This window comes from Macrotis lagotis, chromosome 1 (assembly GCF_037893015.1).
Source record: "Macrotis lagotis isolate mMagLag1 chromosome 1, bilby.v1.9.chrom.fasta, whole genome shotgun sequence".
Taxonomy (NCBI): Eukaryota; Metazoa; Chordata; class Mammalia; order Peramelemorphia; family Peramelidae; genus Macrotis; species Macrotis lagotis.
Window position 1 is genome coordinate 428,403,433 of NC_133658.1, and position 27,275 is coordinate 428,430,707.

Sequence of the window (27,275 nt, forward strand, 5' to 3'; positions counted from 1 at the left end):
CCCAGTTTTTTGCCACAGTGAAAAAGAATAGCTAAATATGGAAATGTTTTGCATGACTTTACATGTATAATTAAGATTGTATTGCTTGCTTCTCACTGGATAGGGAAGGGATTTAAAAGATAGATAAATTTAAATGTTTAAATTCAAAAATTTTTTAAATGAATGCTAACGATAAAGTAATTTTTGGAAAAGAATAGCCAACATTTATATAATGGCTTAAGGTTTGCTAACACTTTACACATCTTATCTCATTTACTCCTAACAAAAGTTCTATAAAGTAGGTGCTATTGTTATCCATTTATACATTTACAAATCCATATTATTATTATTATTATTATTATTATTATTATCCATTATACATTTAAGGCAAAAAACTGGGAGAAACATTAGGTGAGTTGCCTAGGTAATCTAGGCAAATTACCAAGCATTTTATTAAGCTTATTTATGTTACAGTCATTATGCTAAGCTTCTCTGTTATGTCCGAGGCAGGATTTGAACTTAGGTCTTCTGAACTCAGTATTCTATCATTAATCTAGATCTCTTCTTCTCATATTCATTCTGTTTGCTCTCACTAAGACCTGACTTCCCTCAGATGACTTACTACTGCTTTTAGAGTATGATATAAACTACTCTGTTAAGCTCTGAAAACCCTTTACATGTGGCCTCAACCTGTCTTTCCAGTCTTATTGTACATCATTCCCCCTCCCACACTTATGATCCAGCCAAACTGGCTTCTTCTTTATGCCTTGACCTGGCATGCTATGTCCCTTCTGCATGCATTGGTTCTAACTGCCCTCGATGATCCTTTAGTTCTGCTCACTTTATTTTGTATCAGTTCATACAAGTCTTCCCATGTTTCTCTGAATATTTAATTTTCCTTATAATAATCAAAATTGCTAGCATTAGGATATTGCTTATGATATGTTTGGCACTGTGCTAAGCATTTTACACTTATTATCTCTTTTCATCCTTACCACAGCCTTGGGAGGTAGATGCCATCATTATCCTTATTTTATAGATGAGTAAACAGAAGCAGTCAGAAGTTAATCAACATGCTCAGTCATACAGCTAGTAAGTGTCTGAGGCCAGTTTTGAACTCAGGTCTTCTAACTTCTAGTCCAATGTTGGGAGGGGTTTTTTTTTCTTTACTCACTCCCTCCCTTATGATTCAACTGAATTGATCTTTTCTTTAGTCTTATGTGGTACTCCATGTTCCTTCTGCAGGATTTGTCCCTCATGGTTTCCCTCTTCACTTCAACTCCATAAAATCCCTTTTTCCTTCAATATGCAATTCAGGCATCACTTAATACGTGAAGACTTTCTTCATCCCCCCTAACTTGTTGGTGCCTTCCTTATCTTATATTTAAATACTGTGTTTATTCATATTTATTCTCCTTATGTTATGCATTTACTTACAAAAGTACTTGTCTCTCCTGTTAGAATATATAATCTTAAAGGATAGAGATTTTGTTAACCCCATTGCCTTGCAAAAACCTTGAAAAAAGAATAGAGATTTTGTATAGCGTGTAGTAGATGTTCAATAAATATTTATTAATTAACTAGTGGGTTCTTAGACATTGTCAAGGGAGTCATATAAAGAATGTTAGCATTTCTTTTCATATCCAAGTAGTTGTCAAGTCTTGTCAGGTCGATTACCATAATTTCTCTTGCATCTGTCCCTTTCTCTCCACTTACAAAGCCCTCCTCATCTCTTACCTAGATTATTGAACTAGCTTCCCAATTGGATTCCATAGTGAATTCTCTCTGATCTTTCACTCCTATAGCTGCAAAAGTAATCTTTGCAATATTACTGGTCTGATCATTTTACTACCCTGCTCAGGATCCTTCAGTATGCTACCTACCCTCCACTAATATAAAATATAAATGGTACAACTTGGCATTTAAAACTCTTCTCCATAAGAGCACATGCCCACTTTTCCAGATTTAATACGTTTCAAGTCCCCCCCTGATATTCTTCCTTCCTTTCATTCTGGCTTACTTCCTGTTTCCCAACCTTGGCATTGCATTTCTTGTCTTTGCAGAAGGTCTTTCATGACTGAAGAAATACTCCTTCCTCTCACCTGTTTCTTGGAATCTTTAGCTTCCTTTAAGTCTCACATTAGGCAAACCTTTGGGAAGCCTTTCCAGTACCAACTCAGTTGTTCATGTGAAGAACACTTGTAGAATTATGTTGTATTTCCTTATGTGTGTAAGGATCATATTCCCTTCTTCCCCCCCCCCCCCCACCATCCCTCTGGTTTTTAATTTTGTCTTTGTATCTCTAGCACCTAGCACAATACCTCAGAGATAGTTGGCACTGGCTACTTTTTATTTTTAGTAGTCCTATCATTCTTTGACCTATTCAGGCTGTCTTTTAAATATGACTTTTCTTAGTGATGTTTAATGCAAGAGAAACCTCTATTGGGGCGGCTAGGTGGCACAGTGGATAAAGCACCAGCCCTGGAATCAGGAGTACCTGGGTTCAAATCCGGTCAGAGACACTTAATAATTATCTAGCTGTGTGGCCTTGGGCAAGCCACTTAACCCCATTTGCCTTGCAAAAACCTAAAAAAAAGAAAAGAAAGAAACCTCTATTAAGAGAGCCAGCTGAAGAGTACATAAGACCTGGACTTTGGTATTGACTCATCCTAGCTGTGATCCTAGACAAGTCACTGAACTTCTTGCCCCCCAGACAACTCTCTAAGACTCCACGTGGCATAGTATATGAAGTTTGATATACAAATGAAATCCCCCCAAATTTTTTGATGCAAATATTTTTCCCCAGTCTATTATTTTCTATCTAATTATTATTTTATTTGTTTTATGAATTGTCTGTTTTATTTTGTATAATAAAAGGGAGATGCTATCCTTTATTTGGTTAAGAATTTGTGCCTATTTGTAACTAGAGTTGTGAAAAGTACCTACTCTCCATTGATAGAATAGTAGATTTAAAAAACCATTACCCATATAAATTTTATACCAATTGGGATTGCCATCAAACCCCTACCAATTTTTGGATCACATGAAATTTAAATAGTGATCTTCACTATTTCCTAAGTGTTATTTCTTATAAATTATTGGTTGTTTCAAATCCATTCCTTAGTCAAAGGCATATAATTGGTTTTGGATGTTTGTACTTTAAAAATAATGGGAATATCAGATGATAAATGGGAATTTCAGATAATAAAACTCTCTTCCTCTTCCCTGTTTTCAGATGGTGTTATTTGTTCAGGTTTGAGAAAATTAAAAATAGTTCCATAAGAATCATTTGTTTTTATGAAGCAAGTCAAATTTGTCTTAAGCATTTCACTGTACTCATGAGTAATGTAATATATGTACAGCATAGCAGATGCCCCAATGAATGTGGGTAGAATGTTATTGTTTGTTATTAGCACCCATGGAACTTTTTAATCTTCAAAGCATTTGGCAAACATTAATTAATCTTCTTCACCCTTGAGTGGTAGTAAAGAGGTATTATTATCCTCATTTTTACAGTTGAGGAAACCAGGACAGAGAGGTTTTCTGACTTGCCTTAGGCCCAGAAGGAGCAGGTGACAAAGACAGGAATAGACTTTAGTTGTTCTGATTCACAGGTCTGTATTCGGACCTTTGACTTTGTAGCAGAGGCTGTGTTTCATATTTCTTTATCAAACAGATCTCCAGAATGTCTCCTATAGGGAGCTTTTTTCAGTTTTCTAGTGGACTGTGCACCAGAAATTGAGTTAGGGGATCTTAAAAGATGCAGATCCTGGGTCATGAAGGTAAGGTCAGAACTTCAATTTTTGTGGTTATAGTTTAAATTGAAGTTAATCTTGTATTATCTAGCACCTTATAGAGTATACTTGCCCATAAACAAAATAAATTTCTCCACCCAAAAAGGAAAAAAGGTAACTACAATTTCTGTAGTGCTCATTTCTTCTTAAATGTATTAGCCAAAAGGAATCCTTAGATTGGTATTAAGTCAATCTACTTGAAAATATATCCTTTCACTTAGTTATATTATATTTTCTATCTTTTTTTTCCTGAGAACTGATTTGCCTAAAGAGTTTAGGAGAAAATTGTAAGGAAATAGCATTTGTTTGGGTATACAAGTACCTTTGGAAAACATAAGGGTACTTTTAATATAATGAAACTTATGGAAATAATACCAAAGTGCTTTACTAATTTTTTAAAATATAACTAGATTTTCCCTATTTCACAACTCATTCTTTCAACTATTATGTCAACTTCATCTAAATTTACAAAAGTTAACATTATAAACCAAAACTTTACCTGTCCATTCTATTCTGGTGTATTTATTTGTTCAGAAAAATATGCAACAATCTTAATGTTGAACTCTGTGTCTATATAGAATCAAGATGACTTTTTTTATTCTGTGGGAAATTGTTTTAATATTATTCCTTGTATAATAATTTTCATGTGCCAGAAATATATCTTATCTAATTCTATCCCTGTCTCTACCTACTGAGAAATACCACCTATCTTACTTAGAAGCCCCCATGCTGCCTTTCTTTCATTATCTTAACATAAAAGTAATTCTTTCATTTCTCTGAACTCTGAGAGGTTAAGAAAAAAAATCCAAATTTAACATATTCTTCAGTATCTTTTACTTATTTTTGTCTGTAATTTGTTTTTTCTGTTAGACTAGAAGTCATTTGAGAACAAGAACAGTTTATTTGTTTTTTCACCCCCCATGTTTATCCCCTTCTTTGCCTTGTCTGAAATAGGCACAGTGATCACAAAGTTTCTGGTAATTATTCTATGGAATTATAGTTTCTCACTCTGTTTCTCAGTCTATATTTATTTTTTAACTTTTTGACTAAAATAGAAGCCATTTAGAAATTTATCTGGTAGTGAAAGAACAAGCATATCCCTTTTGGGTTAAGTCCTTCTGATAGGAGAACAGAATCAAAAACTTGAGAAAAGCAAGCTGAGTCCCTTATAGGCAAAATAGAAGGATGTGTCAATTTCACATGGTTTTGTGGATGATATTATGATTTATGGGAAATGGGATTAAGGAGGCCAGAATTGCATCTCCATTTGGGAGATTAATTTATTTCACTGTTCTTTGTCACCCAGTATTTTCTTTAAGGGCCTCCCATTTTGCAAATCGGAGAAAGCAGGCAAAAAGGATGTCTTTTATCAATGCAAGTTAATTACTGTTTCTTTTTGTTTAATTAGAATTTCATGTTAAGAGTATTTAACATTTATTCTCATTTGATCTTCACAATAACTCTTTCAGGTAGAAGTGACTTACCTAAAGTCACTAGAATAGTCATTGGGAGTCAAGATACTTAGCCAGGTTTATCTCACCTCTAAGATACTTGTTCTTTCTGTTAGACAATTATGCCACTTTGTTGAAAGTACATATCCTTCTGATGATGGTTAGTAGTGTTTGTAATCCCATTCAAGGAAGAGTCTGTATCTATTATTGTCTCTTGCTAAAAAAAGACTGCCTTCCCGTTATGGAATAACTACCAAGAAAAATTCAGATAACCAGATGGTTTTTTGATATGTATAACTCTAGAAAACACTTTTATTTTTAAACATTTTCCCTTATGAATTTGATATAGTGACCAGTTTTCATATATTTTAAATATGGCTAGCCTATTTCATATATATATATGAAGATTCTTAATTTTTGGTAGGTTTAGAGTTTACAGTTCACAGAATCTTCTAAGTATAAGCACCTTCAGTATATTTGTTAGCAAAAGCAGTTTTCTAATCTTTATAAAGACTCCTGAAATTCTAGTGACTTAAGAGTAATATTTTTTATCAAGTTCTTTAATCATTCTGGCCCTCAGTCTCCTGAATATTGAATTTTGAAATTGAATTTAAGGAAAAAATAAACTCTAGAACACCCCTTATGTATGTGCTAATATCCCCAAAATAAGTAAAACAGGATTGGGCTAATCCTTTTCCACTTTCTCCATCAAAACAAATGATCCTAGACTATACCTGGTGCCAAAATTGAATTCACAAATGAATATACTCCCTTTCCTCTTGAGTTTTTATTGAGAGCTCCTGTTTTATCATGTTTCTTTGTTCCCTCTTACTATTATGTCTTCTCTATACCAAAGCTGAAGATTAGAATAGAATTTTATATTTAAATTACTTGTAAAAATTGAATTATCTAGTTTTGTAAATATGTGTGATGCTGTATGATTTTTAAAAGTATCTTTATATAATAATCTTATTTTGATTACTTGTATCTAGACATAAACCCATAAAATGTCAGCACTACAAAGAAGCAGCTCCTCCCCTTTGCTTTACAGATGAGGAACTAGGACCATGGATTCTTTTTTTTTTAGGTTGTTTTTTTTGCAGGGCAAATGGGGTTAAGTGGCTTGCCCAAGGCCACACAGCTAGGTAATTGGTAAGTGTCTGAGGTCCGATTGGAACTCAGGTACTCCTGACTCCAGGGTTGGTGCTCCATCCACTATGCCACCTAGCCTCCCCAAGACCATGGATTCTTGAGTCAAAAGAGACTTCTAAATTTGCTTTAAGTACATGAGTCTATTGTCTGAATTACCTTTGCTTTAATGATCCCAATGTAAAGAAAGCTTCTTTACAACTTTTCTCAGGTTGCATTTTTGGATAGCTCTGGTAGGAATTACAAGCTGAGAGGCAGCTAGGTGGCGCAGTGGAGAGAGTACCAGCCTGGAGTCAGGAGTACCTGAGTTCAAATCCATCCTGAGACACTTAATAATTACCTAGCTTCATGGCCTTGGGCAAACCACTTAACTCCATAGCCTTGGGGAAAAGAAAAAACCTAAAAAAAAGGAATTACAAACTGAAATCTCCCTCCCTATAATTTCTAACTCCTGCTTTTCATGATACTGCTCATGATGCTAAAATTAATTTCAGACATTGTTGTTTAATTTTGTAAAACCTCTGTGTTGTTTTTGCTAATTAATTCTTGGGGTTGTTTTAGATCATAATATATTCTCAAGCTGAATTGGTATCACTTTGAGAGTAACTCTCTGGCTCCAAGAACCTTAGTATAGATTGGAAAATTGACCTCTAGACTACAAATCCCTCACTCTTAGTTCTCAGCTGCAAAGCCATATGGAATCCTAGAAATTTGCATAATGCATAAGATAAGAGAAATTTCTTGAATAGAGTTGATTGTCTGCTTAATGTTTTAATTAAGCAAATAAACCCTGATCTTTATTGTATTGTAAATAACCTTGTTCTATGAAATAGAAACACTAGATTTTTTTTACAAATATTATTTATGTGACTTGATCTTTTTTTTACTAAGTATCCCTAAAATAGCATTGTGTAACTTAAAAAAAATCCCCCATTCCCAACCTCTTTCTATAAATATATCTTATATTAGTCTGAATTTGTTCCATATTTTTCTGCCAAATTCAACTTGTATGAAGCTTGGCCATAGTCAATCTATAATCAGTTTTATTTTTCATTATGCCATTTCAATCATATTCGGCCTAATACAGCATATGCATATTTTATATATAATTGCCTTATTATATATGGATGTAACTATATCCCTTATGGTACTTCATTATTACAGTACTTTGTTCACAACAGTGCAACAGTGCTGTTTAGGAAAGAAGACCATTGGTATTCATCACCTATATTTTTATTTTTGAATTTTGAAAATTCTATGACTAGATGCAGAAATACCACCTTTATAGGGCCAATACAATGAGACCTCCATGCCTGCCATATGTTTAGAACTTGAGGGATTTGGTGTGTATTATTTGAAAAAAGATACTTTCTTGTTTTCCTTTTTAAAGGTTAAATTTTTGTTTTGTTTTATAAAAGTTCTAGTTAACTTTTTTACTATATTTTTAAAAAATAATTGTCATTATTACCTTAGTCTCAACAAATATTTTTTCTCCATTGGTGCAGGAAACTTTCCCTAATAATATAATATATGCATTTGTTCCATGTCTTAAGAGATTTGCCTGCATCACTGAAAAGCTAAGTTCCTTACCCAGGGTCATAGTCAATAAGTATGTCAGAGGCAGTACTTGAATCCAGATCTTTGTAACCTAGTTCCAACTTTATATTCACTACCCAAATCACTTTTATATCTTATACAGTACTTTCAAAATTTTAAAAAAAGCAAAGAATGAAATTCCAAATAATACCTTAAACTCTAAACTTTGCATTTAGATAGTTATATTAAAAATAAAAACCCAGGCATCATCCTCTACTTTTCACTGATTCTCTGAACCTGGAGTTCAGGAAGACCAGAGTTCAAATGCAGAATAGAAACTTATTAGCTGTGTGATCTTGGGGAAGTCACTTAACCCTGCTTGCCTCAGTTTCCCCAACTGTAAAAATGGGAATGATAATATACCCAAGGTTGTTGTGAGGCTTAAATGAGATAATTTAAAAAAAAGTAAAAGTAAAGTAAAAAAAGTAAAGCCCTTAGCAGAGTACCTAGACAGAGTAAATGCTACATAAATGTTATTGTCATCTTTCATTTCCTATATCCATTCTGTTACCAAGACCTTCACAACAGCTCTCATATAAACCCCATTCTCTCCTTTGACAGTTCCCTGGGGCAGACCTTCATTACTTTGCTCCTGGATTATTGTGGTAGTATGCTTGCTGGTCTCTCTTATATAGATGAGCAGACCAACACTCAGAGAAGGTTAAATGGTAATAACAATTGAAATGTTACAGATTTGGAGTCAGAATACTGTGTTTGCATCTTACTTGGTACCTCACTTCAAGGGTTCAGTTTCTTGCTCCATCAAATGAAGGGATTAGACTAAAATAAATAGGGACTGCTGTCCCTTCCAGCTCTGAATTCTTGTTCAAGGTGACACAGAGCTGGCACTGGTCTTCAACCTCCTAGACAAGTGTTCTTTCCACTCAGATTGAAAAACAGAGCACTTTGGACCCTTGGCATTTATCAGCTGAATATTTGAAATGTTTTTTGAGTGGGAAATATTTCTTCTGTGCTCTTCAACATTATACTTTGTATCACAATGTGTCACGATGAACTATATATAGTTTCTGCTGAGCTCCTTTCCCATGTCAGTCAGTAGGGAATTTTATATTGATTTTCACTTGGCCCCCGCTTAGGACACCAGAATGCATCAGGAGTCTTGGCCTACTCTTGCTGCTCAGGACACACAAAGCTAATCTTAGAAGGGGGTGGGAACATCTTGCAAGAGAAGCCAGCAATCCTAGTTGAACATACTGTTGGTCTCTTCACGTCCTGTCATGTTAAGAAAAAAATAATTAAGTATGTGTCTACTTCAGCTGTCCCTTAGCTTATTTCCCTGGCAACTTATTTTGTTGTATATTGTAAATTGTAGCTTTCAGTAAGAGAGTTAATAAAGTAATTGAAAGGTAGCATAGTATAGAGGAAAAAAGATCTGAGTTTGAATTATTATACTGAAACTTAGCAGTTTTGTGAACCTAGACAAATCAGTAAATTTCCCAAAAATCTCCTTTATTTGTCAATGAGATAAATAATATTTATATTCCTTCAGTTTAATACATTTTAGAATACTACACAAATATGAATTATTGTTGTTTGTCCATTCTTTTTAAAAAATTTTTTATTTATTTAATGGGGTTAAGTGACTTGCCCAGGAGATAATATTTGCATCTATATATATTATATAAAATAATTATAGCTAGGTAATTATTAAGTGTCTGAAGTGGGATTTGAGTTCAGGTCCTCCTGACTCCAGGGCTGTTGCTCTATCCATTCTGCCATCTAGCTTTCCCTATCCTTCATACTTTTTTTAGTTGTTTTTTTTTTGCAAGGCAATGGTTAGGTTAAGTGGTTGACCCAAGGTCACACAGCTAGGTAATTATTAAGTGTGTCTGAGGCCAGATTTGAACTTGGGCAACTCCTGATTCTAGGGCCTGTGCTCTATCCACTGCACCAGCTAGCCACCCCCCCCTGTCCTTCATTCTTGAAGAAGACCATGACATCAGGGAGGTGATGTCATGACATGCTCATATACTGGATTTTAGTGAGAGGGTGCTGTACCAAGTCACCAGCCTTACTTTCTCCTCGAGCTATCTGGGTCCTGTGACTAGAAATGAATCAGGATGACTGGAGATGACCCTGGGCTTGTAAAGTGATTTGCCCAATGTCACACAGATACAAATGTCAAGTATCCGAGATCAGATTTGAACTCAAGTACTCTTGACTCCACAGTACCCTATCCACTGTGCCACCTATTTATGACTGAATGAAATTTTCTTCCTTAAAGTAAAATCAACCTGGTGTCATCTCTTATGATATATAAACTGCCAGAGGAACTAAAATTGTATATATTTTTCTAATTAGTAGTAGTGGAGCCCAGTAATTATTTAAAGCTATAAGTTTGAAACATTTCACTTTGCCTGTTTTGTTTTGCTTTGAAGGTAGGGAATGAAAGACAGGCATATGCATGGTTCATCCCTTTTTTGAGACTTTGTTCAGCTACAGTACTGCTGCTTCACCATAAAGTTGTAGAACCTATTGTAACTAGTTGGCACTGCAACCTTCAGTGGAGTTAAAACTCAATCTCAAATCAAGCTGTCTAATCAAACTTATCTAATCTTGCTGCTTCCATCCAATACATTCATTTTCTACTAGTATGACTTACCAAATGATGTAGGGATGTTATTTTCTTGAGAATGATGTATAATAGTACATTAATTTCTCCCCCCCCCTTCCATCTTAACACAAAATGCCCTTCATTTGAGGAAATGGACCAGCATAGAAGTCTCTATCACACTATTATCAGCTTGTTTATTTTTTCTCTAGGTTTGTTGTGTAATATGTCTTCCCTCCCCTTCAGACTGTACGCTCTTATGGAGCAGAGACAATCCCTAGTTAAGTGATCATATTTTCCCAACCCAAAAACCAGGACATGTGGTCCATCAGGGACCTTATGATATGTGAATTGTATGAAAAATCTTAAAGTAATTGAGGTTGGAGTGACTAGGTGGCGCAGTGGATAGAGCATGGGCCCTGGTATCAGGAAGACCTGAGTTCAAATTCAGCCTCAGACATTTAATAATTTCCTAGTTGTGTGACCTTGGGCAAGTCACTTAACCCCACTGCCTTGCAAAAAACAAAACAAAACAAGAACTTAAAGTAATTGAGGTCACCCACCATAGCATTCTTCACATAATGACAGTAATAAATTGAAGCATCTAGATTTTAGATTTTGTTTTATTTTTTCTTCTTAAAGCTAAATTTAAATGTTACCTCCTCCATGAAGCTCTCTTTGGTTCCCATAGCTTGAAGTATTAACTTTAAAGTGCTATACAAACATCAGTTGTTGGCTGTGATTGTTCTCTCTGTTGTGTTGTGGTTATCTGCTTTTGTATCACTCTGGCTCCATTCCCATTAGACCCTGATTAAACCAGGAGCTGGGGCAAAGGCTGCCTTGTTCATTTGCCTTGCTGTGTCCTAGGCTTCTGCACATACTATTCTCCCTCTTACAATAAAATATTCAAGACTAGTGTTACTCAGAAAGTCCATTTTAGTGCACCTGACATTTTAAAGAGAAGAGGAGCACTGAATTCTGTGGACAAAGAAAAAAAGAGTTTGACTAAATAATAATAATAATAATAGCACTTTAAGATTTGCAAAGCACAAGTAGTATCTCAGTTTATCCTTACAACAACCTCACAAACAACCCTGGTACTAGTGTTATCTTCATTTTACAGATGGGGACACTAAGACAGGCAAGTTATAGTGACTGCCACAGGATCATACAACTAGTCCTTGGGGCAAGATTTGAACTCTAATCTAAACTGACTCCAGGTCCAGTGCTATATCATTGTGCCACCTTGCTTCTGGTGCTTACAACTACTCCCTTCTTTTGCCCACTTGACAGCACTCCTAACCTCACTGTGGTTACACTCAGGACTTTAGAACCAGTCCTGATAGGAAATACCAGAAAAGTGTCCACTGACCCTTACAATCTGCCACACCAATAATGGCCCTTTGGACCTACCGGGCATTCAGAGGTCTGACCTGAAATTCTAAGGATCTTTGGACCTTTCCAGTTTCTCTACAACTACTCTCTCACCTAGATGTGTCATCTCCCTCAATTGCTATGCAGAGTTCTTGGTAGGAAAGTCCATTTCACTTTTCTCTTTGTACCTAACATTCAGGACTGTACTTAGCAACTTTTCCATTTCAAGTGCCTACTGTGTGCAAGGTGCCATGCCTAGCAGTAGGGAAATAAAGAAGAAATAAGAACTCATGACCTCAAGGAATTTAGTTCAGCATATTTGTTAGAGACATAAAAAGGAGATAATGGTAAGAAACAAACTACAAATGTAAAAAAATGTATATTAAACAGTTGATTTGACCAGAACTTTCTAAAGTGATCTATTCATTTATATTAGTAAAATAGAATGAAAGTAAATAATTCATGTAGATATAGAAAGTTGACCTTGTCAGACTTTGATTTCTATCGACCTCTTTTAACACTTCTTAAATACAACTTTAAGAGTAGTCCTGCGAATTAAGATCATATATTTATATAAACTTGATTGGCAAGTTATCTGAATTTTTAAATACCTCAAATATTGCCCTCAGATAAAAGTAAAACATTGTAGGTTTAAAAAGTTTGGAATCTTGTTTTGGAATCCTATTAATTTCTGAGATTTTTTTCTAGAATTGACAGAGAAGGGATGTGATAGGTCATCTAGTCCAACCCTCTTATTTCACTGATTGGAGAAAACAGATTGCTTTAGTTTTCACACAGGTAGTAAGTATGCTTTGGATAAATGAGACCAGTTTATTAGGAACTTTTTATGAGTACAATGGAATTTTTAATGTTCTGTTGAAATTTGAACTTAATTTCCTTAAGAAGTGATGGGAACTACCCAGAGGTATTAAAAAGAGATTTTGTACATTTTAGTATGCTAAGGAAGGGTGAGGCCAGTTATAATTATCAACCAGCCCTTCTTTTGCCTGTAGACTCCTGAGCAAGAAATACATCTTGTTTCAATGAATAGAGAATTACCTTTTTTTTCTTGAAAACTTGATTTTATTCCCTTAGTCTTTACTGTAAAGAGAGGTGGTGTGTATATATTAGGGAAAGTAAGGTGGGAATCTAGATTTGTGATTTTATTGATTTAGGAAACCCTGATAAACCCCTTCATCAAAGCAACTCAACAACTTTTCTGCAGCTTTATATATAGTCTCAGAGTTGCTTAGGTTTCTGAGAGGTAAAGTAAGCCCAGAGTCACACAGCCCCTATGTATCAGAAGTATGTATTAAATTCAGGATTTTCTGATTCAGAAGCTAGCTCTCTATCCACTGTGCAATGGTGCTTCACATACAGATATACAGACCAGATATTACAGTCAAAAAACTCAGGCATTAAGCAGTGATATAATTGGTCCAAGATCATATCATGATAAGAGTTTGGCTAGAAAAAGGTTCAGTATTCCTTTCACTTGAATTACTTCATTGAAAATTTTGTGTGCCATAATAGAAGAGTTTGTAGAATCAAAAAACTAGCCTCTACTTGCATTTCTCTTATCTTTGTCTGAGCCCTTGCTCCTCCACTCCACCCCACCCCACCCCACCCCTAGCAAATTCAGCCTACTCTAGTGAGAGATATGTGAATGAAGTGAATTGGACTTTAACCCTTACTTTCTAAGACTTAAACAATGGTGGGGGATGGGGAGGAAGGAAGGAAAACAAGGAAAGAGTCCAACAAAATAATAAAGGACCAGCTGATTTTCTCTACCCTTTATATAAGTGAAAGAGGAAAAGTGACATTACCATTCTTTATATGATTTTACTTTCACTTCCTATGTCAATAGATGAAGAGTGATCCAGTAATTAAAAACTAAAAGGATGATCCCAAATGTCCTTCCAAGCAACTACTTAGGAAGAAAATGAATCTGTTACTCTTTTTTACACAACTCTTCAAACTGTGTTCCTGGACTATGGATTATGAGCAGATCTTTATCTTTTGAAAAGAGACCTAACTTAATTGATATGTACAACTATTGGTGAAAAAAATGAAAGAATTGTAAAGTGGTAAAATGAGCACTAGAGTGGAATCAGAGCACCCAGATTCTAATAGTTACTTTGCTATTTACTACTTCTATAACAATTGATCACTTTCTTTCATCTTCTTTTTAGTCATTATTTCTTCATCTCTATAATTAGTGAGTTGAGCTAAATGATCCAAGGAAACTTTTAGTTCTGAGTCCTATGAACAAAGATATCAAAATTGAAAAAAAAGTTTCATTTTTGAGCAGCATGTCTGCCCATAAACTACATTTGCTGGAAATTAAGTTCAGTAGATAGTACTTTTTTATTTTTCTCAGAGTTATCTTAAGAACCACTAAGGGGGAGGCAACTGGATGGCACAATGGATAGAGCACTGGCCCTGGAGTCAGGAGGATCTGAGTTCAAATCCAAACTGAGACACTTACTAGCTATGTGACATTGAGCAAGTAACTTAACCCCATTGCCTTAAATAAATAAAATTTTTTAAAAAAAGAATCACTCAGAAGTATTAAATATTTTGCATTTAAAATATGAATGTCTAGACTTGTGAACTCTTTTTTAAAGCTATTTATTCAATGACTGTATTAGTTGTAATGTATTTATAGTCTAAAATGGCACAAATTCTCATTTGGCTGAAATAAATATGTTTAGAAAACATTTCCACCCACAAGCATGTTTTGTGGATAAAAACCTAGAATGGTAATTCAAGAATCCATCATTAGCAAAGAATGGAAAGTCCCTAGTCTCTAATGAGTCCTTGAATTGACTAGCCAAATGATGAGGACTCAAATAGAAATGGGTCTCCCGGGGACCACATATTGACTTAGAAAACCACAAATGGACATTATCTATGTTGTATTATGTTTTTATTTCCTTCTTAAACATTTCTCTGATACATTTGCAGCATAATTTGATACTTCTGTCTTAGATCATAATATTTCATAAATCAACATTTATATAAACAAAATGCAAATTAAAGCAAGAGTAAAGTTCTACCTCACATTTAATTAGATTGGCAAAAATTGCTGGCGGGCCTACAGTAAGAGACACATTAATGTTGGTGGTGGTATGAATTAGCTCAGCCATTTCAGAAAATAATTTTAAAGTGTGCCACAAAAATCATTTAATTTGACATTGTGATGCCATTACTAGGTCTGTACTCCTAAAGAGATTTTTTTTTAATACGAAAAGAACCTACATGTACAAAACTATTTGTAGCACCTCTTCTTATTGTTAGTGAGCCATTCAAAATAGGAGTTATAATGAAAACCATTTTACCTTTCTAGTGTGTGACTACCAGAATGGTTAAGAGACAACTTTTTCTGACTCCAGGTTATTGGCTAGTTGCCTGTGATGGAACTTAAGAGGTCCACCGAAACCCTATTTCAAACCAATATGCAGTTACTAGGAACTTTAGCTCTGGGAAGTGTACTAGCAGAGAGAAGCAGCATAGATCTGAGTGACAAATTGTCTTTGTCCTACTGTGGGAAGGTTGTTGGGAGCTTGTCACCAATCGTATCTTACTATAGTGATGATTCAAGAGACAGATTTGGAGTTACCAAATTGTTGCCATCATATACTGGTGCTTAGCCCATCATTTCTGGAGTACCATGGTGCCTCACTGACACAGGAGGAAAATCATATCCACAAGACCAACGATTCCCACAGCATCCAGACATCACCAGAAGTTCTGTCTCCTATCACTTAGACTAAGAGGTGAAGCAGTTCTGGAAAAGGCAAGTGATGTCTGTACAGCATTCCTCTTCATTATAATAAATATAAAGTGCAAGTCATGTCATCTTGTATATGTCAATAGTCCTCTTCAATTATGAAAGATGAACATCCATCCAGCAAAGAATTGGAAGTAAAGGAAATGACTGAACAAATAATATTCCACTTTAAGAAATAAGGAAAAAGATGGATTTAGAGAAACTTAGGAAGATATGTGTATTCAGGAGAACAGTTTAAATGGCAGCATTGTAAAGAAAAATAATTTTGAAAGACTGAGCCAACCACAACTCCAGAGAAGTATATATCTTATCACCAGCCTAAAACAACACTAGTATTTAAGGCAATAACTATTTGTTTTGAAATGCTACTATTTTGCATTTTTGTTGGTGTTTGGTTTCCTATCATATTTACCCAATAGATGTTTTCGTGAAAATACAATCTTTTTATCCTTTGTTTCCTATACCTAATAGGGTTCCCTATATAATTGATTCTTAAAGTATTTGTTAACTTCACTGAGTGTTAAGGCAGATAATTTATGAATGTCATATTGATTTTTATAAATATCTAAGAGTGTGTGTGTGTAGCTTAAATTAACAAACCAAGTCTTTATTATTCTCCAAAGGTGATCAGGATTAGTTTAAATCTCCTTTAAGATATATTGCAACACAATATAGCATAATACATATAATACAAATTTATTAAGCTCCTACTTGTGTACCAGACACTATGCTAAACCCTGAGGATACAAATTTAAAAAAAAAAATAAGACCATGCCCTCAAGTTGCTTACTATCTAATGGGAGAAGACTATACACTAGGCATGAGACCAAAGGGTACCTACCTGATCTTGGGGCATGATATTGGTGGAGTAAAAACCAAGCATTGCAGTAGCCTTTGGGAACTAAAAAGTTATTTGGTTTTTCTGGGCCCTGTTTACAGGAAGGCTTCAGGAGGAATTTTTTGTTCCATCCTCTAATCAGAGGAGCAGAAAAAAAAGGGATGAGATGTGAGTACCAAACCTGAAGCAATCTCCAGTGATGACGAGATGAATGCCCTGGTAATGATATTGGAGTGGGTGGGAGGGAGAGGTTGGAGCCTAAAACGAGGCAGGGAAGTTGGTGGGAAGTGACTGCTGCTCTGGCACCCTCATGGTGCTGTAGCAATAAAGTCCTCTGAAATATGTTTCCTAATGATATGGATTGTGTGTGACATAAATATCTTTTTTATCCCTCATGCTACCTAGGACTAAATTTCCACTCAGATGTCTCTTCATGTCATAGAAGTCAAAATCTATGTCAGAGGACTGAGTGAGCTGAGAAGGCTTTAAATATGAGCCCATCAGAAGACTGAGTCTCTCACCTCATTGTCGACCTTGTTGGTTGGTTGATTGGTTGTTAAGGACCTTAAAGACAACCAAAATGACATCATTATGTTAGAACCTCACAGCATGTCCAACTGACTAATCAGACTGATACACGCTCAGAATGATCTGCCACAGGTCAGGCACAAATAGGCCATGTGAATACCTAGGGTGCATTCTCTAAACTTGTGCATCTTAAGTTTCCTTTGAATTAAATCAGTTCTACTTTGCAAGTGTATTTGTCATTCAAACATGGTCAACCTAACTGAGTAGTACTCTCTATAATAGAGTTTGAATGCTTGCAGTTTAGTTTAGCTTGAGAAAGGACCTCATTTTCTGGTATTTTATACTGCCAGGTTATCTTCAGAGTCTTCCTAAGACAATTTAAATAGAAGTAGTTCAGTTTCCTGGCATGGCACTAGCAAATTTGTCCAGTTTTAACAGACAAACAACAGTGAAGTTAACACAATGACTATAGACTTCCAGTTTGGTAATCAGTCTAATACTCCTCTCCTAGTCTCCCAACATTGCACTAGTTCTGGTAATGTGTGTGTCAAGCTCACATTATCAATGTGTTCATCCCTGGAAAGTATACTATCAAGGTAAGTGAACTTATCCACAGTATACAAAACTCCATTTGCTGTAATCAGTCGTTTTTCAAATGGATGGTGTGCTGACTGGTGGAGCACCTGTGTTTTCTTGGAGCTTATTTTTAGGCCAAAATTAGCACAAGCAGCAGAGAATTGACCAGAGAACTAATTTGCCAAGGATATGTGGTAGATCCTCTACTCTGAGGGCTCCTTGTGCCATTGAGTGACACTGCATTTTGGCAGGTCCTACTAAAGTGGAAAGGCTTCAACTACAGATGCAGAAAATCATTGTCTGAAGAACAACCTCACTAATTTGGAGAGGAACATCATTCAGAAAGTAGGAACACCAGTGATCAGTTCTTTTTAGCTACAACATATGTTACTTTGAACCAATCACTCCACTTTACTGGGCTTCAGTTTCTTCATCTGTAATTTAAATGGTTGGACTAAATTAGGGTCTCCAGTATCCTATCTAGCCATAAGTCATTGCTCATAAGAGAACTGTCTGTTTAGACATTCATTGCAAACTCCATCCCACCATGTTCTATGATGAACACTGATGAGGTTAAAGAAAAAATTTTATGAAGACTAGCAGTTCTTATTATCACTGTGCCAAAAAAGGAAAAGCTTATTATTCTGGGTGACTTTAATACTAGTGTAGGGTCAGACTACCAGACATGGCTGGGAGTTCTTGAGAGGAATGGAGTTATAAACAGCAAGATCAGTGGTCACTTATTATTAAAGACTTGTGTATTTCATAACCATCTCATCACCAACACTGTCTTCCATTTGCCTAATACAATAAAAATTCATGGCATTTAAAAGACTGTGACTATTATTGTAAGGGAGAGAGACAGACAGGATATGAGAATGATGAAGGTAATGTGTGGGGCAAAGTGCTGGATTGATTACATCTCATCCTCTTCAAGCTAAATATTCAAATTCAACAAAATCAGGTGGCCCAAAGGCAAAATAAATATTTAGAAGACTTAATGTAACAAATTACAGTATTTCTCTGAGTGTTAACAGTTCATTGTTACAGTGCAGGTAAAGTTGAGCCAACACACACACTTGGCAACAGTAGAACAAAAAAGTAGTAAGCAACTTTCAAAGATCAAGGCTGGTTTGATGAAAATGTTGAGGAAATACAGAAACTGCTAAATGAAAAACAAGAACTCCACAGGATTTACCAGCGGGATAGTTTATTCATTTTGAAGAAGGCAGCACTTAATTCCATCAAAACTAAAGTACTAGCAAAGCTTAGTGACTCTTGGCTCAGTTAGAAGGCAGATGAAATTCAGTTTTATGCACATAGTAACAATCCAAAGTGCTCATATGATGCCCTGAAGACTTTTTTTGGGCCAAAGACCTATGGTGCATGTCAACTGCTCTGTGCTGATGGAGCCATATTGATTAATGGTTGGGACATGATCCTAGAGATATAGGCTGAACATTTTCACTGTGTTCTTAACAGACCATCATCAATCAATGCAGAAGCCATTGATCATTTATCTCAAGTGGAAGTCAGTCTGTTCCTAGTTGAAGTTCCACAACTGAAGAAGAGATTTTGAATACAAATAGGCTCCTTTCAAGTGGTGAAGCACTTGGTGCTGATTCTATTCTAACAGAACCACAAGGTGGAGGGGTCCTCTGCTCATCCAAAAGTTTTCCTGGTTATATGGCATGAAGAATTCAAGAATGCCTCTATCATCCATCTCTATAAAGATAAAGGGAATAGACTGACCTATGATAATCACAGGGATGTTTCTTTCTTAGTCATTGCTGACAAGATTCTTGCCAGAGTCCTCCTTAAAAAGCCAATTCTTCAGTTAGAAGATGGTCACCTGAGAACCAGTAAGTATGTCTTCAGAAAGGATCAAAGAAAAGTCAAGATGGTATTTGCTGCCTGACAATTCCATGAGAAATGCCAGGAGCCAAATAGAGATCTATATACATAGTTTATAGATCTGACCAAGGCCTTTGACATTGTCAGTCATGAGGGCTTATGGAATATTTAAAGTTCATCAGTATTGTACATCAATTTTATGATGGCATGCTTGCTCGGGTTCTGGATAATGGAAATTTTTCACATGCTTTTCCTAGTCACTAATGGAGTTAAACAAGGTTGGGTACTTAACTTGCTCCCATGCTTTTTAGCCAGCCATGTTATCAAACACCTTCAATGAGAACAAACACAGCATCAAGGTCAGTTGCCATACTGATGGTAAATTATTCATCTTGAAAAGACTATCCACAGTGGAGGGAGTTTTGGTACATGATTTTCTGTTTGCAGATGATTATGTACTCAATTATAGGCTCTGAAGCTGAGATGCAACAAAGTATGGATTGATTCTCTGCTGCTCGTGCTAATTTTAGCCTAACATCACTAAGAAAACGCAAGTGCTTCACCAGCCAGCACCACACCCTCCATATATGGAAGCACTAATTTCATCAAATGAAGTTTTTAATACTGTGGGTAAGTTCACTTACTTGGCAGTATACTTTCCAGGGATGTACACACTGATAACAAGGTTGGCACACACGTTGCTAGGGCTAGCTTAGTTTTTGTGAGACTCCAAAAAGTGGAAGAGATGAGATATTAGACTGACTACCAGATTGAAGGTATACAGAACCATTGTACTGACCTCATTGTTGTATGCTTGTGAAATATAGACTATCTATTAGCACCATACTAAGAAACTGAATAGCTTCCATTTGAATTGCCTTAAGATTGTGCACTGAGATCCTTTCTGAAGCTACTAAGCATTCAAATTTTACTACAGAGAGCACTACTCCAAAGAACTGGCCACACTGCTTGAATGCCAAATGTACCTAAAAGACAAGGGCAATCACCTGTGGGAGGTGAGAAAAAGTGATAAAAAGAACTCTCAAGATCTGTGTAGTTGATTGGGAGACACTGGTACAGGACTGCCTAACATGGCATGCCCTCATCATTTGCTCTATGAGCAAAGCAGAATTGAAGTAACTCAAAAGAAATATGAGATGTTCAAATTTTAAAAATCCATCCAAAAGTTCACATAGCCTATTTACCTGAGACTTGTGGTAGATCAGTCTGATCAGCAATAGTCAGGCATGCTATAAGATTCTGACAGTGATGTCAATTTGGTCCTTTTTGAGAGCAAAGGACAATCAACAAACCCCATCAGTAGAGGAAGAAAGCATACTTACAAATCCTTAAATTTTTGAAGTATGCAGCAGGCTACTCTTATAACTATGTTTGTATTAGATAATATTTCTCAGTTTGAAAAATGGGAGTTTTCTATGTACATTAGGTATGAAAATATACCTCAAGAGCTTGCCGTTTGTTCAGTAATTTTATATGTCACACTAAGAACCCTGCCATTGGGGCTCTCATTAAGTGCCAACTAGATGCAAAGCTTTGTACATTGGAGAGGGAAGAGGGAGAAACAACCAAAGGAAGAGCAGCCCTTGCCATCAGAGTTCTTCCAGGAGTATAGAACATTTTTACAGAAAAACGTAATTTGAGAAGGCACAACCCAAGGTAGGGGGTGATAACATACATACTATTCAAGAAAGAGTGTTTATTCTAACCCAAACATGCAAACAGCAAGGATTTTGCCAGTTAGATGTGGAGAGTGATGAGAAGTCAGTCTGGAAGGGTGAAGAGTTAGTGAAAATCTGAAGCATTTACCTTTTATCCCAGAAACAATAGAGAGCTACTAATGCTTTTTAAGTGAGGGAGCCATATAGACTTGAACTTCAGAAAGATTATTTTGTTAGCTGAGTAGAGGGTGGAAAAGAAAGCAGGAAGGTGGAGGAAGAGAATAAGTCTTTATATCGCTCTTACTAAGTACTTTACAAATATTATCTCATTTGCCATTTTACAGTTGAGGAATCTGAGTCAGATATATTATATGCCTTGCCCAAGGTCACAAAGGAAGTATCTGAGACTGAATTTTTGAAGTCTTGACTACCTAACCAGAGCTCTGTCCCTTATACAACCTTACTACCAGATAAAGAGAAGAGAATGGAAATAGAAGACCAAATACTTTACTAGCAAAGTAGATTGGTTTAACCTGAACTAGGTTAGTCACCAAGTGAATTAGATAGAAGCTGGCAAATGTTAGAGATGTGGAGGCAAAATTGGTAAGATTTCATAAATTATTAGATTTTGGGAGAAGGTTGTAAGGGGAAAAGGATATTGAGATTGTAAACTTGGTTACTGAAAAAATAGTGGTACTTTAACAAAAAGGAAATTCTGATGTTTTTATTTTTAGTTAAAAGTCTTTTTTTCCAATTACATGTAAAGATTGTTTTCAACATTCATTTTTGTAAGATTTTGAGTTCAAAATTTTCTCCCTCCCTAAGACAGCAAGCAAACTAATACAAGTTATACATATACAATCATGTTGAACATATTTCCTTATTAATCGTATTTTGAAAGAAAAATTAGAATAAATGGAAAAAATCCAATAGAAAGAAAAAACATTTTTAAAAGTGAAAATAGTATGCTTTTGTCTGTATCCAGACTCTAATTCTTTCTCTAGATGTGGATAGCATTTTCCATCATGAGTCTTTTGGAATTGTCTTAGATTTAGCTCATCTTAGTGATGCAGTGATTAGTCATAGTTAATCATCACACAATGTTGCTGTTATTGTGTACAGTGTTTTCCTCCTTCAAATCACTTCACTTAACATCGGTTCATATAAATCTTTCCAGATATTTCTGAAATCCACCTGCTCATGATTTCTTCTAGTTCTTTACCATCACAAAAAAAAAGCTGCTATAAATATTTTTTGTACATGTGGGTCTTCTTCCCTTTTTTTATGATCTCTTTGGAATATAGACCTACTAGTGGTATTACTGGATCAAAGAAACTGGCATAGTTCCAAATTGCTTTCCAAAATGGTTGAATTAGTTTACAACCCCACCAGCAATGCATTAATGTCCCAGTTGTTCCACATTTCTTCCAAAATTTATCATTTTCCTTTTATGTCATATTAGCCAGTCTGATAGGTGTGAGATGGCACCTCAAGAGTTATTTTAATTTTCATTTCTCTAATCAGTAGTGATTTAGAACATTTTTTTCATGTGATTAAAGATGGCTTTAAATTCTTATCTGAAAACACCATGTTATCTCCTTTGACCATTAGACCATCAATTGAGAAATGACTTTTATTCTTTCAAATTTGACTCAGTTCTCTATTTATTTTAGAAATGAGACCTTTATCAGAAAACTGGCTGTCAAAATTGCTTCTCAGTTTTCTGCTTTCCTTCTAATCTTGGTTGCAGAAATAGGGAATTTTGAAGAAGGGGTGCATTCAGGGAGGATTTAAGGAGTTCTGTTTTGGATATGCTGTAATTGAAATGAGACATCCAGAAAGATTTCTAGTAAGTAGATGATCATTTCCTAGTAGAGCTTGGGGAAGAGAAGGATGTGGATTAGCTATTTAGATGTGGGGATCATCTGGAGACTAAGATAATTGCTGATGTTATCACCAAGAGAAAAACTGGAGAGGGCAGCCATCCCAAGACAGAGCCTTAGGGGATTCCCTGGTTAGGAGGCAGGACCTGGATGATGGTCGAGCTTCAAAAATAAGAAGGACTTAGAGAAGAGAAAGTTCTGACATGAAGTCTGAGAGAAATTTCAGGAGAGAGAGAGAGAGAGAGAGAGAGAGAGAGAGAGAGAGAGAGAGAGAGATCAGTAGTTTCACAGGTAGAATCAGAAATAATCAGCTCTGAGGAACAAGAAATCACCACTTCCCCAGGCTGTCCCTTCCTCCTGCACCCCATCCTTAGTGCTGTCATCAGCCCTCTCCTCTCCCAGTAGTGCTACCTGCTGCCAGGACTGTCCTCTCTATTTCAGAGTGACCCTGTGTTCCTTCTGCCCTATTGACCCATCCCTCCACTTTCCACGGTTTTCTAGTCACTGAAGCCTTTTGGCCCCTCATTAGATCCTTAGTGTGGCCCTCTCCTATTGATGACCTCCACCTTTGAGGATTCTCAACTCCCTTTGGGGCTTTTACCAAGTATCACCTTATGCCTGAACCTCTGGTCCTGCTCCTCCTAACCTTGTGCCCAAATTTTCCTTTGTCTCCCTTTGGTGCATTGTAAGCTCCTCAAAGAACTTTTGCCCTTCTATCCCCAGCCAAGTACCTGACAACACACTATGTTTAATAAATGTTTGTTGTAGACTGATTGGTCAAAAGGAAATTGTGCCATTACCATAAGCTTTGGGATCTCAGGATCCCCTCCAGACCCTAAATAAGTATCAGAGATGGTCTTGGGCAAAGGGCCAACTCTAGAACTTGGCATCATCTTAGTAATAATGAAAACTAGCCCTTACATGGCATTTTAATGTTTATAAGAAAATATTAAGAAACAAGTAAATACAAATAAAATTTTTACAACAACTTTGAGAGATAGTGCTATTATTCTCATTTTTACAGTTAAGGAAATTGAGGCAGGTAGGTTATGTAATGTGCCCAGGATCACACAACCATTATGTGTCCAAAGCTGAATTTGAGTTCAGGTCTTCCTGACTTCAGGCCCTATGCTCTATCCATTTCTTGCCTTGCTGAAAGAATTTTGTTTATTTGCTTTCTTTGATGTTGGGAGCTCCTAATGACAACTTCTTTTACCAATTCACATTTGCTTTTGCTTTGCAACTTAGTCTTAGGAAATTGCCTAGGGAATTGGGAGACCAAGTAACTTGCCCAAGGTCAGCTTGTTAGAATGTGGCAAAGGCCGGTCTTGAACCTCAGGTCTTCCTAGCTCTATGGCTGATTATCCACTAAACATAGTTCCTCTCAGGTAGGTAGTACAAATGTTATTATCCCATTTTTACAGAAGAGAAAATAGATTCAGAAAAGTTAAATGATTTGCCCATAGCCATACAGGTTAGTAAATGACAGTGCTGGTCTTCTCCATAACAAGTATTTTTTAAGCATAAAAATAATGATGATATTCACTTATTTTTATATAATGGAATTAGGATTTGCAAAGTACTTTCCTCACAACAACCCTATTAAGTAGGTAATGTAAATAGTATCCCTCCATCACAGAGGACAAAATTGAAGTCAAACATGCTTAGTAATTGAAAGACAGGCATGTAGCTACTCGGTGTCAGAGCTAGCCAAGATGCCAAAAGCTTTTTGACTTGAAGCACAGTGGCCATTTAAGTCAATGGATTTGAATTATTCTGTTGTTATTGGCATTGAATTTATTTTGTGCATAGTGTTTTCTGATACTGATGTATAGATGAGCAGCCACATTTATTAAAATTTGGTAGCACTATCTTAACTTTGCAAATATTACTGATCCTTTGCCAATTAAAGAACATCAGTATGTCCCTAGAATATGCATATAGAGTTACAGCCTGTTGGGTAGAGGAGGCTTTGCTATTAATAAAGATACTGGGGAACATTTTCCAGAAGATCAAACTACCTGGCCTCCTGTTTCTATTTCATTGGAAAATTTTGCCTGAATGAAGGTGGAACATAGAAAAGACCAGCTATTTTGAAGCTCAGATTCCATTAATGGTAAAGAAATGTTACAGATATGATAGCACAGAACTGAAGCCTGAAACAATCATTTATGAAATAGAAATAAGAAAATACTTTAGGACTTAATTTTAGCCACAAATATAGTATTCTCATCACTTAATTTGTTTTTCCTAGATTAGCTTCCAAAGACTGAGGTTAAACCCTGCCATTGTAAGATGTAAAGGAAATGGTAAATTTGCCTGTGTAGATGGATTCATATTCTGGATAATATAGATTGTAGCAATCACTCTCTCTCCTGGTAGTATCTGCTAAATTTCACAAATTTATAGAAAAAGAAGGATTCATTCATTTTTTTCCTGCATTGACCAACATATTCCATACCCCCCAATGTTTCAGGGGTTACCATTAATGGAACATTGTTGATGACATTTGTGCATGGGCACTTAAATAAAATGTCATTATACAAGGACATTTAATCATAAATATATTTGTATCATATTGCTTAGAATGAACGTTAATATATATTTGAGTTTTAGTACATTGGACATATAGATTCTCTATAAATGCCTACTTCCCCCCTCCCATATCTCTGTTCTATAATTGTATTTTTAAAATTCATGTTTAGAATCATAAAATAGTAGTTTTACAGAGCCAGAGAATACTTATATAGTAGTTTATAATTTGCTATGGATTCTTACAATGGTATCATTTTGCAGATTAGGAGCCTAACAATCCAGAAAAGATAAGTAGTCTAGTGTTCTTTCTAATACACTACACTATCAATATGATTAGGTATGAGAAATCAATTTCTAGAGATCATCAAGTTCAAGCTCCCCATTTCTAAGTTTGAGAGAAGTCAAATGAACTAGCTACCATCACACAGCTCTAGTGAGTTAATGGGAGTCAGACCTGGAACCTCAACAAAGTCTTCTGTTTCCCAGCCCAGTCTCCTTTTCAGTTTCACGTGGGAATTTGGTGTGGAGAATAACTTGAGTGGATAAATAAATGGTCATTTAGGTCAACCATGAAAACACTTGAGAGAAAAAAAGATGTACTCATATTTTTAAATTTTTCAATAACCACAAGTCCCTTCTATTTAAAACTGAATTAATTTGGAAGTACTGACATTTACTCTAGTATAATTCCTGCTATCTTTCTATTATTTTCAAGAGTGCATGGTTGGGGCAGCTAAGGTAGCACAGTGGAGTCAGGAGGACCTGAGTTCAAATGTGGCCTTAGACATTTAATAACTATCTAGCTGTATGACCTTTAGCAAGTCACTCAACCACATTGTCATACCAAAAAAAAAAGTGGATTGGTTGTTATTATTCTATTTGCATAGTGACTTTATGCATATACACTCATGTACTTAAAGATTTAATTGTATTAGATTTGTATTAGAATTACTGACAACTTTCTCAAGGTCTAAAGATTTTTAGTGCGGAATATCATAGCTCTAAATACAAGAAAAATTATAGTTGAGATTCATATGTTCTGACCAAATAACTTCATATTTGATTATTTCTAATGTAGAGTTTTAATTTTTTTGACCAAGTCTCTGCTTTTCATGAGCTGCAATCATTTTCAACTGCTTTCCAATTAAAGAACTATATTGTCAGTGACTTCTTAGCAACAGTGATGATCTACAAGTGAGTTTTCTTTCATATTGTGTCATATTTATTTGATATCTTCCTATTGGTATTAAGACTGTTGATTAATCTGTTATAGAACAAAGAGATCCTTTTCATCTCTAAATCTTTGATCCTGTGATCTCAATAGTCTGCTTAAAATTTAAATAAGCTACTCTTACAGAGGGAATAAACAAAAAAAATTCTAATGTTTATTTTTTTATAGTATTTCGTTTCCAAGTAGTAATTGCATAGTTTGAATCAACTCCAATGTAGTAGTTTATTATCTCTGTGAGTCAAGCAGCTAAGAATGTCAAATACTAGACTAGATTGCAACCGGTATCAAGTTCTTGGATTAGTTTGGGGGCTTTTTTTTTTTTTTGGTACACATACTTGTGAAATCAGTAGTGTGAATCTATATTTCGGTAAAAGCACTGATATTTTATAGAGTAGTGTAGTATGGGGAGATAAAAGTTAATGCATAGCAATGAAGAAGGTAGA

At 35.6% G+C, this 27,275-nt stretch overlaps 1 protein-coding gene across 18 annotated transcripts in view; it reads left to right on the forward strand.

Moving 5' to 3' along the window:
* PPP2R5C (protein phosphatase 2 regulatory subunit B'gamma) overlaps positions 1 to 27,275 on the forward strand; it is a 252,300-nt gene that overhangs the window by 123,167 nt on the left and 101,858 nt on the right. Inside the window, exon 2 of one of the 18 annotated variants that reach the window (XM_074213107.1) lies at positions 16,648 to 16,765. The exons of 15 other annotated variants lie outside the window; for them this stretch is intronic. Coding sequence is in view for 2 of the 3 variants with exons in the window: in XM_074213098.1 (XP_074069199.1) it covers positions 16,648 to 16,714 (67 nt within the window). In the remaining variant the exon portion in view is untranslated. Of the gene's footprint in view, positions 1 to 424; positions 3,762 to 16,647; positions 16,766 to 27,275 lie in introns of those variants that run through there. 2 more of the 18 variants (XM_074213098.1, XM_074213103.1) reach the window with 2 other exon arrangements.